This window comes from Peromyscus californicus, unplaced genomic scaffold (genome assembly GCF_007827085.1).
Source record: "Peromyscus californicus insignis strain IS unplaced genomic scaffold, ASM782708v3 Scaffold_10__1_contigs__length_136768540, whole genome shotgun sequence".
Taxonomy (NCBI): Eukaryota; Metazoa; Chordata; class Mammalia; order Rodentia; family Cricetidae; genus Peromyscus; species Peromyscus californicus.
In genome coordinates, this window is record NW_026294391.1 from 1066612 (window position 1) to 1079480 (window position 12869).

The following is a 12869-nucleotide window of genomic DNA, read 5'->3' on the forward strand; positions in this document are numbered from 1 at the left end:
GGTGGACAGCTAGTTGATGGAGTCCCATCTTCACAGGGACTAGAAGGTTGAAGGTTAGTTCCATTTTGCTTATTGGAAAGGGCAGTGATGGGATGACAGGGAATATCCTTCCTCTGAAAGGCATGCCTAAAGGAAGTAATTAGTTGAGGTGATATTTTGTTTTGTTTTGTACTTCCTTTTATTTAAAATAGATTTTTTTCCTCACATAATATATATTTTGCTTATGGTTTCCCCTCCCTCTTACCCCAGTTCATTCCTACCTCCTCTCCCATCCAGATCCACTCCCTTTCTGTCTGTCATAAGAAAACAAACAGGCAGAGCAGGTATGGTAGTGCACACCTTTAATTCCAGCACTCTGGAGACAGAGGCAGGCAGGTGTCTGTGAGTTGGAGGCCAGCCTGGTCTACAAAGCAAATTCCAGGACAGCCATGGATGTTACACAGAGAAACCCTGTCTTAGAAAGAAAGGAAGGAAGGAAGGAAGGGAAGAAAGGAAGGGAAGAAAGGAAGGGAAGAAAGGAAGGGAAGAAAAGAAAAGAAGCAGGCTTCTAAGGGATAATAATAAATTGTAATAAAATAAAACAAAAACTAGCACATTGCAACTGGACAAAACAATCAGAAAGAAAGTAGCCCAAGAGAAGACCCAAGAAACAGGGACCCATTCATTTAAATACTAAGGAATCCCATAAAAACACTAAACTGGATGCTGTAATATGTACTCAAAGGACCTGATACAGACTCCTGCAGGTGGTTAAATGCTCAGACCCCTGAAGCTGGTCATGGTGAAGCCATGCCTGTAATTTTAGTACTAGGGAGGTAGAGACAAGAAAATCAGGAGTTCAAGATCATCCTCTGTGTGGCAAGTTTTAGGCTAGCCTAGGCTATATAAGACCCTGTCTCTAAAAATGAACAACAGAACCACTTAGATCCCTGGAACTGTCACTTACAGCAGTGTAGCATAGTGAAGTCACTTGGACATCTTTTGCCTCAGTGTATAAATTATCTGCCTTGTGTATAAATTAGTGATATTATAATAATACCTCCTTTCCAAAAGGAAAAAAGTCCCTACTTTCCAGAATTGGGATGAGAGATAAGTGAGTCAATGCCTATAAAAATAACAGCCCATGCCTTTATCCAAACCCCCAGAGACCAGATGTATTTAAGAAATGCGAATTTTTCAGTTCAGAAAGGTAGCAGGGTGCACATATGATATGTTACATAATGCGCTCAGCCAGCTCTGTCACCAGCTGCTTTCAGATCTCTGCAGCAGAATGTATGAACATTCACACTAAGCAAGGATCAATAAAAACCAGAATGAGCTTGCTTTCTTTCAAATCATGTTTTGTTGCCAAAAGAATTACAAAAAAAAGCTTTTTGTTCTTAGAGCTTTTTGGATTCAGAGATAGCAGAAAAAGGATTTATGAACAAATTAGAAAACACTTAAAGCTTTTACCCCAAGCATGTTATATTTAATTCACACAATAATAATGCTACATACTCACTATTTTATAGATGGATGTATCACTATCCCTATTTCACAAATGAGAAAATTTGAGGTACAAAGAAGTTAATGAATATGGCCAGGATCACACAGCTAATAACTTGCAGACCCAGGATTCAAACCATAGAAGTCTAGCATTAGACCGAGGTTGATTGTCCAGTAGGCCAGCCTTTCTGCTTAGAGCAGTGCCTAACATAATAGTTTACATGTTTGTTTAAAGAAAGGCATAGGTTTGTGGTGAAGCTGTGTGATTAAAAACATGTACTTAACATACATAAGGCCCTGAAGTTGATCTCCAGCACTGAAGAAAGAAGCAGCTGCCTTGTATGCTGGGATATGTGGGATATGTATAATCTCAGCACTCAGGAGATGGAGGCAATAGCATCAAGAATTTATTTTTTTAAAAGATTATTTATTTATTATGTATACAACATTCTGCCTCCAAGTATGCTTGCATGCCAGAAGAGGGCACCAGATCTCATTATAGATGGCTGTGAGCCACCATGTGGTTGCTGGAAATTGAACTCAGGACCTCTGGAAGAACAGTGAGTGTTCTCAGGACCTCTGGAAGAACAGCCATCTCTCCAGCTCCCCAACATCAAGAATTTAAAGACAGCTTGAACTACATAAGATCCTGTCACAAAACAACAGCAACAATGGCAAACAAAAAGGGGGGAAAAAACTAGAAGGACTCATATGGCCCCACCATTTCCTGAGGGTCTTTAGGCCTTTAATATTTACTGGAAGAGCAAGAGACATTTTCTTCAGTGGTATAGCCACTGATAAGGTGTCTGTGCTCCTGAAACAAACCCTCACCCATGCCCCTGTGAGCAACTCTACTGAAACTCATTGGATCACAAAAAAAAGTCATAAAGTAAAAAGAGGCGTAGTTGGGAAGAAGAAGGTGATCAGTGGGAAGGGAGGGAGGGGAGCAGGATAGGGTAATTGAGGTGAATGTAATCAAAATTGTTATAATGGAAATGTTATAATGAAACCCATTATAATGTATAATTAATTTGTGCTCATCAAGAAAACATTTCTTAAAAGCCTAAACCATACAGGGATAGTCACAGGTTAGAAAAATGGGGGATTGAGGGACAGAAAAGTGTAGGTATTCAGATTTGGAAGGCTTCATAAAACAAAGGACCTTTGAGTGAGCTCCATATGCAGTAAACAGTGTTTACAAGGGGCTAGCAAAAGGCACATCCTGGAAAAGTTAATGGGGTAGAAGATACTGATATGAGTCCAGTCAAGGACATTTCACTAGTTTTCTAGTACTGCTGTATAAATTAGCTTAATCTCCTTAAAACTACACATTTGTATAGGTGCACACCTGCAATCCCAGTACTCATGAAGCTGAGACAAGAGAATTCAAGACCAGCCTAGGCTACATAGTAAGACCCTGTCTTTAAAAAAAAATTACACATTTATCATCTGATAGTTCTGTAGCTCAGAAATCCAACACTGTTCTCACCAGGCTAACATTAATGTCATGGGAGGACTTTAGTCCTTTTTTAGAGAATTGTTTCCTGTTCTTTCAGGTTGCCCTTTGAATTGTAATACTGATGTTTCCTTACTGGCTGTAGGCTGAGGGTCATTCCAGGTTTGTGAAGCTGCCCAACTTCCTTGTCTTGGAGCCTTCTCCAGAGTCAGGAATGGCAGGGAAAATCCCTCTGATGTTTGGAATCTACTGCCTCTCCTGCCATTCTGCCTGTAATCTGTTTCAGCCTTATTTGTCTGCTTTTAAAAGAGCTCATACAGGGGCTGGAGAGATGGCTCAGAGGTTAAGAGCACTGGCTGCCCTTCCAGAGGTCCTGAGTTCAATTCCCAGCAACCACATGGTAGCTCACAACCATCTGTAATGAGATCTGGTGCCCTCTTCTGGCCTGTAGGCAAACATGCTGTATACATAATAAATAAATAAATCTTTTTTTAAAAAAAAAAAAAGAGCTCATACAGTGCAGTTGAACTCAAATAAAACCCGAGTGATTGCTGTATTTTAAGGTCTGTAAACTTAATTTCATCTCAGAATTCCTTTTTGCTATGTAGCATAACATAGTCAGACTCCAACTAGGATATGGAACTCTTTGGGGCTCAGGTTGTATTATCCTGTCTTCCCTCTAGCCCCTAATGATACACATTTGTCAGGGTTGGACTGATGGCTCAATGGTAAAGAGTGCTTGCTGCTCTCACAGAGAACCCGAGTTCAGTTCCCCAAACCCGTGTTGGACAGCTCATAAGTGCCTGTAACTCTAGTTACAGGGGATCCATTGCCCTCTTCTTGTCTCCCTTGGCATACACATGTTCACATACACACAGACATACATAAATATCTTTTAATTCCACTTTTGTCCCATGTGTGAAGTACAAGGGACATCCAAAGCTACATGAGGGAGTTTAGGGCACTGTTTAGGGGATAGTAGTGGGATTTGGGAACAGAGGTGTAGGCAAGGTAACAAAGAAATCACTTTTGCTGTCCTCCAGGTACCCCTGGAATGGCGTGAGTGCTTCACTAGTGATGGACCCATCTGTGACGCTGTGGCAGTTTCTGCTGCAGCTTTTGAGAGAACAAGGTAATGGCCACATCATCTCTTGGACCTCACGGGATGGTGGTGAGTTCAAGTTGGTGGATGCAGAGGAGGTGGCCCGTCTATGGGGGCTGCGCAAGAATAAGACCAACATGAATTATGACAAGCTCAGCCGGGCCTTGCGGTACTACTATGACAAGGTATGGCCTCAGAGACCAGGACTGGAAACCCTTGAAATTACTACCAGAAAACTCCTCTCTGTTTTTTCCTTTTGAGGCAGGGTCTCACAATGTAGTCCGGATTTGTCTGAAACTTACTATGTAGCCTAAGCTGTCCTCAAATTCACTGTCCTGTCTCCTACCCCCCAATTCCTGAAATTACACTTCTGGCCTAGAAATTTCATTTTGTTGTCTCAATTACTATAGCTATAACTTTGAAAAACATATTAAAATTTACCAATTTTTGACCCAGCCTTTAGTTCACTGCCAGCTTTGAGATAATGTGTTTTCTGGAACCCTCAGACTAATGTGTTCCCCTGGTTACTTTATATATAATCTTCTCTACTACAAAACAATCCATATTCTTATTCCTAGACTCAAAATCATCCTGACATAATACTAAGGTTCCATACTTCATTTTCTAGAACCCCCAATATCTTTATCAATTGTTTTGTTTCCTCCTGTTCCTTTGTTTTGTTTTTATTTTTGAGGCAGGTCTCTTGGTGTTGCTGAGGGTGGCCGCAAACTTGCATTCCTCTTGCCTTAGTCTTCTGAGTGCTGGGATTACAAGCCTTTGCCTTTAACTAAATGCTCCAGAACAACATGTGTAGTGCCAGTTCCATGCTCACTACTCTTAGATTCCTTGAGCAGCGAGCACCTCATTGTCTATATCACTATTGCAACTCAATTTTTAGATTTTCTCATCTTACACTCACTCTCAGATCTGCATTATATTCCCCTCCCCCAATATTTATGCTAATTATTTCATATTTCCTCAGTGTAAATCTTCAAAACAATGTTAATAATTTTCCCTTTTCATTCCTTTTCTGAAAAACACAAGGATACCCTGTGAAATACTTGACCAGCATTAAGACTTCTACCAAAATACCTAGTGTCCTCAGATTCCTCATTCTCTCCCCGAACAAGATAATTCTCACCTGTGATTTGTGTCTTTGATAGTTTATGGCATATATTCCAATTTCATACAGTACTCTTTCAGTTCAATCCTCTAAAGCAATATTAATTACTCTTCCTCATTCTGGTCTTCTCAGACCACCAGGACATCCCTGGAACCCTCCAAACCATATGTGTCTGTCTTAGTTAGGGTTTCTATTGCTGTGACAAAACCTCATGACCAAAGAGCAAGTTGGGGAGGAAAGGGTTTATTATTATTAGGCTTACAGTTCAGCATTGCTGTTCATCCCTGAAGGAAGTCAGGACAGGAACTCAAATAGGGCAGGATCCTGGAGGCAGGAGCTGATGCAGAGGCCATGGAGGCGAGCTGCTTACTGGCTTGCTTCCCCTGACTTGATAAACCTACCTTATAGAACCCAGGATCAGCAGCCCACGGCTGGACTCTACCCCATTGATCACTAAATGAGAAAATGCCTTACAGCTGGATGTCATGGAGGCATTCCCTCAACTGAGACTCCTTCCTCTCTGATGACTCTAGTTTGTGTCAAGTTGACACACAAAACTACCCTGTACAGTGTCCTAAGATACCACAAAGCATGCTTTCTGACCCAGCCAAGCAAACCTTGCTACCCTACTCCTCATGCTTACGCCAGCTTCTCATGCTCTTCTGTAATTACTGCCAGTTACCTCATTTTCTTAGTGCTTTAGCTTAAATATCCAGAATGGTACTAAAAAATGAGACATTTCCTGTCCTCTTTAGTGATATTTCTATCCTAGTTTATTTTCTTGTTAGGATAAACACAATGACCAAAAGCAACTTGGAGAGGAAAGGGTTTGTTTCCCTTACAGTTCCATGTCACAGTCCATTATTGCAGGAAGCCAGGGGAAGAAGTCAAGGCAAGAACCTGGAGGCAGGAACTAAAGCAGAGGCCATAGAGGAAGGCTGCTTACTGGCTTGCTCCTCGATGGATCACTCAGCATGCTTTTTTTATACAACCTATGACCACCTGCCCAGGGGTAGTAACACCCTGAATATGCTGGGCCCTACTACATCAAATCATTAATCAGGAAAATGCCCCCACAGACATGCCTATGGGCAATCTGATGGAGGTACTTTCTCAATTGAGGGTCCTTCCTAGATAATTCTAGTTTGTATCAAGTTGACAAAAAACTGACCAGGACATTTGACCCTTTTTGTCAACTTGACACACTAATGCATCACTATTAAAGTATAATCTTTAACTTCTTATTTATCCTCAAGATGTCATGTTAATATCAATATCACAATATAAAGCATAATATAACTTTAAAAGTCCGAGTCTTTTAAACACTTTAAAGGTTCAGTATCATTTTAAAATATCCAATGTTTCTCAACTGTGAGAGCCTATAAAATAAAAAGCAAGTTAAATACTTTCTTACTTTTACTCCAAAAGAGAAGAACTGGTTACAATCAAATCAAAACAAGACCAAATTCCAGCAGTCTAAATTAAATCCTGTCGCTGAACATCTGGCATCTGGGACTCACTCATAATCTTTTAGGCTCTTTTGGGCAGCTCTACTTCTCCAGCTGCACCATCTGTAGCATATACAGCTTGTCTCCTAGGCAGAGGCTAGCTCCACATCACACTTGTCACCATCCTTACTGGTAGTTCCACTACCAGTAGTCTTTGCTTCTCCAGTAGGCTGGAGTCTCCACTGCAACTGTGGATGCACCTTCACCACAGGCCTCTTAGCCTCTCTGTGGGGACTCCAACCCTATCATATGGTGCCAAGCCCCAGCTTCTCTCCACGATCTTTTCAATCCTGGAACATCTATTGCAACTGAAACTGCACCTTCACCAATGACCTCTCCTGGCCTCTCACAGTACCAAGCCTCAGCTGCTCTCCATAACCCCTTCAGTAATGCAGCTTTCATGCCACTAAACCAGATACCATGTGGAAGACTTACACATTGCCAAGTTCAGCTACCAGCATAATATGTATCCTTGGCCCCCTATGGACCACAGCTTCTGTGCACTGACCCTAAGGAAACACTTCTTGAAATATTTCACCTCAGTGTTCCTGATCTCTTCTTATTCACAGCTGATTTTTCCAGCCTCTGTTAATCAGCATCAATTGTCCCAGTAAAGCAAAGGTTTCACTGCAGTTGTGCTGGTCTCTTGTTAATCACAACTAATTCTTCACTTCCAGCTTACCAGAAACCACCGATTCTTAACAGAATATCATGAGACTTTAAGGGACTCTCAAACTTCCCTCTGAAAGTTCATAGCCCATCATCTGCACTGCTCTCAGCATTATCTTCCAAGTTCCCTCTACAGCTCATTTGAAGCTCTGAACAGTAAGCTCTTCCAGCCCAAAGTTCCAGGTGCTATTGCACTCCTTTCCAAATAACATGGTCAGGTCTATCACAGCAATAGCCCTCTCTGGTATTTCTGTCTTGTGTGCTTTGTTTGTTTGTTTGTTTGTTTGTTTGTTTGTTTGTGGGGGGGGTTGTTTGTTTTTTTGAAACAGGGTTTCTCTATGTGGCCCCGGCTGTCCTGGAACTCACTCTGTAGATGAGGCTGGCCTCAAATTCACAGAGATCCCCCTGCCTCTACCTCCCAAGTGCTGAGACTAAAGGCATGCACCACCACAACAGGCATCCTGGTGTGCCTTCTATTGCCGGGGGGGGGGGGGGGGGGGGTGGGGGGGGGGGTGGGGGTGGGGGGGGGGGGGTGGTGGTGTACTTCATCTTACAGGTTACACTCCTTCATGGAGAAAGTCAAGATAGAAAACTGGAGGCAGGAACTGAAGCCAAGTCCATGGAGGAACACTACTTACTGGTTTGCCTTTCATAGCTTGTTCAGCTACCTCTTTTATACAGCCCAGGACCACCTGCGCAGAGATGGCACCACCCACAGCAAGAAAATGCCTATAGACATGCCTAAAGACAATCTGATAGAGGCATTTTTTCTCAGTTGAGGTTCCCTCTTCCCAGATGACTCTAAGCTAGAGTTAACAAAAACAAATAGCTAACACTTTCCCTACTCCATATCAGCATCACTAGCTTTAAAAAATCCACTCTATCTGGCCATTGAGGTGGCTTAGCTCTTGTTGCCAAGCCTGAGAACCTGAGTTCATTCCCTAGGACCTACATACTGGAAGGAGAGACCATCTTCTGCAAGTTGTCCTCGACCTTTACATATACTATGGCATACTCATGCCACCACATGAGTCAGTCACACTAATTCCCCTCCCACATATAGTCAATCAATAAATTGTTATGAAAACCCTCTATATCAGTCATTTTATCTCCCTATTCATCTATAATAATTTAGACTCTTCCAACATGTATATCAGTTATTTCATTTTCCTATTGAAGTAGTTAATTTCCAAAACAGTCTTGTTAACATTCCTGACTCTGTTAAGCCCAGGTCCATAGTTCTCACCTGCTCCCCTAAATTGGTCCCTTGTGAAATGTAGCCAGTGGGAAGAGGGGAGTTAGGTGAATGAAGATGAGTGACAGAAGAAGACTTGAAGGGAGATGGATGGGAAGAGACACTAAAGAATTGTTGAGGGGGCCCAGAGAAGGAGTTGAAACTGGGGAGAGACACAGAGAGGGGAAAAAGGAAAGCATAGACAGAGAGGAAGAATCCACAAGCCTAAAAAAGATGAGTGAAATGGGAGCAAGTAGGAAGAAAGACACCAGGAGAAGAGAAACAGCCCTCAAGACCCTCCATCCACCCTGTTCTTCACTTCTCAGAACATCATCCGAAAGGTGAGCGGCCAGAAGTTTGTCTACAAGTTTGTGTCCTACCCAGAGGTTGCAGGGTGCTCCACTGAAGACTGCCCACCTCAGCCTGAGGTGTCTGTAGCCTCGACTGTAGCAATGGCCCCTGCTGCTATCCATGCAGCCCCAGGGGACACTGCCACTGGAAAGCCACTAACACCCAAGGGTGCAGGAATGGCAGGCCAAGGTGGTTTAGCACGCAGCAGCCGGAATGAATACATGCGCTCGGGCCTCTATTCTACCTTCACAATCCAGTCCCTGCAGCCACAGCCACAGCCACCCCTTCATCCTCGGCCTGCCTCAGTGCTCCCCAACACTACCCCTGCAGGAGTACCAGCACCCCCCTCAGGGAGCAGGAGCACCAGTCCAAACCCCTTAGAAGCCTGTTTAGAAGCCGAAGAAGCTGGTCTGCCCCTGCAGGTGAGTACTAGAATTTGGAAATTTAGTAAAGGCCTTGGAGAGGAAGGATGCATAATTCTGAAATGAAGCACAAAACTAGTAGAATAAATATAGGTGTCCTGCTAAAGGATGTAATGGTGGAAGTGGGGACACAAGTTCCCCCAGAGAAAAGGATGGGGAGGACAGTTCTGCATTTCTTGCACAGTTAGTCCCTTACATGGTCACATCTAATGCACCTGGTTGCCATGCTTTAGCATTCATCAGAATCACCAGGATGACCCTAAGGCACAGATTGTCTGGACCCATTTCCAGAGTTTCTGATTAATGTGGGTATGAGAATGAATGACAGTGGTACTTCTAGTCTAGAGTCTCATCCCTGTCAAGTTGTCTCACCCCAGGGCCACTGCCCCAGAGGATCTCCACTTCATTAAGTTAGAGGACATGCTGTATGTACATACAGCCTTGCCCCCAATATCAAATGTCTTCCTAGAGATATCCTTGGATGACCCACAGGAAAACATTCTACACGCCTATGCGTTCCCTTTGTGCCCACTCCTCTCCCAGGTTATCCTGACCCCACCTGAGGCCCCAAACCAGAAATCAGAAGAGTTGAGTCTGGAGCCAGGTTTTGGCCGTCCACTGCCCCCAGAAGTGAAAGTGGAGGAGCCTAGGGAAGAATTGGAAGCTGTAGGAGCTGCGGGCTTTGGTTCAGAAACTGTCAAAGCTGAACCAGAAGTATCGCCTTCCGAAGGCCTGCTGGCTCGGCTCCCAGCCGTTCTAATGGAGAATACAGCACAGGTGTGTGGCCTCTCTGCCTCTGCCAATGAGATTGCCCAACCCCAGAAAGGCCGGAAGCCCCGGGACCTGGAACTTCCACTTAGCCCAAGCCTGCTGGGTGGCCCAGGACCCGAACGAACTCCAGGATCAGGAACAGGCTCTGGTCTGCAGGCACCAGGGCCAGCACTGACGCCATCCCTGCTACCCACACATACCTTGGTGAGTGCCTTGCAAAGGAACAAGGGCTGGCAGCCTGGCTGGGTGACATTGGCACAGGTGACAAATGTAATTAGCTGCTCTGAGGAGCTAATTAAACAGGGCAGGTCAGTCAGACTGTGGTGGCTCATGCCTTTAATCTCAGCACAGGGAGGCAGAGGCAGAGGCAGGTGGATCTCAATGTGAGTTCAAGGTCAACCTGGTCCACAGAGCGGGTTCCAGGGCAGCCAGAGCTTCACAGAGAAACCCTGTCTCAAAAAAGAAGAAAGGCAGGTCTGAGGACTTTGTGGCAGCCTGACTCCCTAGGGCTTTCCATTGGATTTGCTTCTAGAGGGTACAGCTGAGGAACTGCCTGGTTATTTGGCCTAGAGTTTGCGCATTGGGTTTCCCTAGTGAGTTATATGAATGGAATGTAAAAGTGGTAAGTTGAGCTCTTCTAATGGTCACTTACAAGGTTTGAGAGCAGTGCACAGATAGAATCTGGTGGGTAGTCTTGCCCATTGAAGTGTCAATAACAGGAGGTGGGCTCCTAGGGGTTAGCAGGACTGGTCTTTGTAAAGGTTGAGAGATGTCATATAAGTCTTAGTACTTTTACTCTAGGTCTGTGAACTTTTGAGGAGTGACCATGGAAGTCTGAGGGGGATATGTGTAGAGGGGCTGAAAGTAGGTTCCTTCCATCTTCCCATACTTGTCATTGAGTTCCTGCCACTCCATCTCCATAGACCCCGGTGCTGCTGACACCCAGCTCGCTGCCCCCCAGCATTCATTTCTGGAGCACTCTGAGTCCAATTGCACCCCGTAGTCCAGCCAAGCTCTCCTTCCAGGTAGGATTCTCTCCTCCCTATGTTGGAAAGGGTGAGAGTCACTAGCATGGTTCTCATCCATGACCTCTCGTTTCTTCCCCCAGTTTCCGTCCAGTGGCAGCGCACAGGTGCACATCCCTTCCATCAGTGTGGATGGCCTCTCAACCCCCGTGGTGCTCTCCCCAGGGCCCCAGAAGCCATGACTTACACCAACACCCCCTTTCTGGAGTCTCTCCATTCATGCTCCTGAACTCTCCAGCTAGCCATCTCAAGGAGAAACATAATTCAACTGAAAGACTCGTGCTTTGGTTGTGATGGGGTGGATATTCCTGGGAAAGAGGATCTTTCACTAACTTCCACCCAAAACAGACAACTTCTTTCTTTTTTGCCAGCCTCCCAGTGGCCGCCTTTACACGTCTCCTACTTCAATGGTAGGGGCGGTTTATTTATTTATTTTTTGAAGGCCGCTGGGAAGATTCTGGCCTAACCCTTTTAGGAGAGTGGGTAAGACATCTACCCCATTTCCTCCCCATTTTTTCCCTAAAACAAGACAATCAGGGTATGGCTTGATAAGGACCTTTCTTTATTTATTTCTCAGCCTGCCCTTGGGGAGTCAAGGGTTCCCTGTTTTTATTTTGGAACATGGGTTGAAGAGCTAGTTTGTTTTGTTTTATTATTCCTGGCCATATATCTGAGTCCAGGGAGCACTTGTATGATTTAATGGTTTGGGAGTTGTAACTAGGGAAGAATCACATTGTTAAAATAGGAATTGCTACCTCCCCAACCCTCTCAGTCAGCTTGTTCTTTTCTCAAGTAACCTTTTGGCCAGGGAGGAATATTCCTTTTATTGTTCTTCCCCCTGAGAAGCCATTCCTTTGTCTCCAAATCCCTGGGGGCCTGCCTATTACCTCCCAATGGAGGGTTTTTTGGGGTGGTGGTCCCCGTCTGGGGGGCCCCTCCAGCCAGTTCTCCAGGGCTCTCTGTCTCCCATCCTCTTCCATTTTGATAGTATAATCTATTTTTAAATGGGGCTTTTCAATAAGGGAGAGGGAAGCATCTCTTCCTGTATCTGATGGGTGGGTAGGCGGGTGGGTGGGAAGTAAGGGATTTGGAGGCGGTCTTCCTGCCAACCCCAAGTGTTTATTTTTGATACCAAACGTGTATTTTCAGCTCCCTCCCTCCCAGCCCCCCAATTTCCTGCGGGCGGGTACAAAGGACCCTTTTAAGTGTCCCTGGAGTTGGGAGGGAGGAATGGGGGACATGAAGCCTGTCTTGTATCAATTCTAGGCTGGAGGGGTTGGATTCAAAAAACTCCCAGGCTCACCTCCTGTCAGCACTGACCCAGACCAGGCCTGAAGACCTGTGGGTTGGTGATTTGGGGGACGGTGCTACACTCGTCTCCACTGTTTGTTTTACTTCCCCAAAATGGACCTTTTTTTTTCTAAGAGTCCCAGAGATTGGGGAATTGTTCCTGTAAATATATATTTTTAAAGGTGTTACTGAAAGCTGTTGGTATTTTTTCTCCTGGTGTCAGCAGAATGAGCTATGACAGTCATGAATGTTCGTGAAGAACAGTAAGGGGGAGGTGGAGATTAACTGTGAAACAAGCAGAATGATGGCGTATGTCAGAAACACTTGATACAGACTGCTGATTGATAACCAGTGTGGTGAGAGAAACTGAAAAGTTGTAGGTTTGTGTGTGACAGGTCAGAAGTGTGACCACAAACATTTTTGTGCATATGTG

The 12869-nt window shown here is 44.6% G+C and overlaps 1 protein-coding gene across 5 annotated transcripts in view; it reads left to right on the forward strand.

Annotated features, from left to right (window-relative positions):
* Elk1 (ETS transcription factor ELK1) overlaps window positions 1-12621 on the forward strand; it is a 29583-nt gene extending 16962 nt beyond the window's left edge. For all 5 annotated transcript variants that reach the window (XM_052755488.1, XM_052757056.1, XM_052756230.1 and 2 more), the window contains 5 exons: window positions 3985-4228; window positions 8904-9350; window positions 9894-10325; window positions 11045-11146; window positions 11230-12621. In XM_052755488.1, the coding sequence (XP_052611448.1) occupies window positions 3985-4228; window positions 8904-9350; window positions 9894-10325; window positions 11045-11146; window positions 11230-11328 (1324 nt within the window). In that variant the 3' untranslated portion in view covers window positions 11329-12621. The remainder of the gene's footprint in view (window positions 1-3984; window positions 4229-8903; window positions 9351-9893; window positions 10326-11044; window positions 11147-11229) is intronic.
* Window positions 12622-12869: the final 248 nt, after the last annotated feature.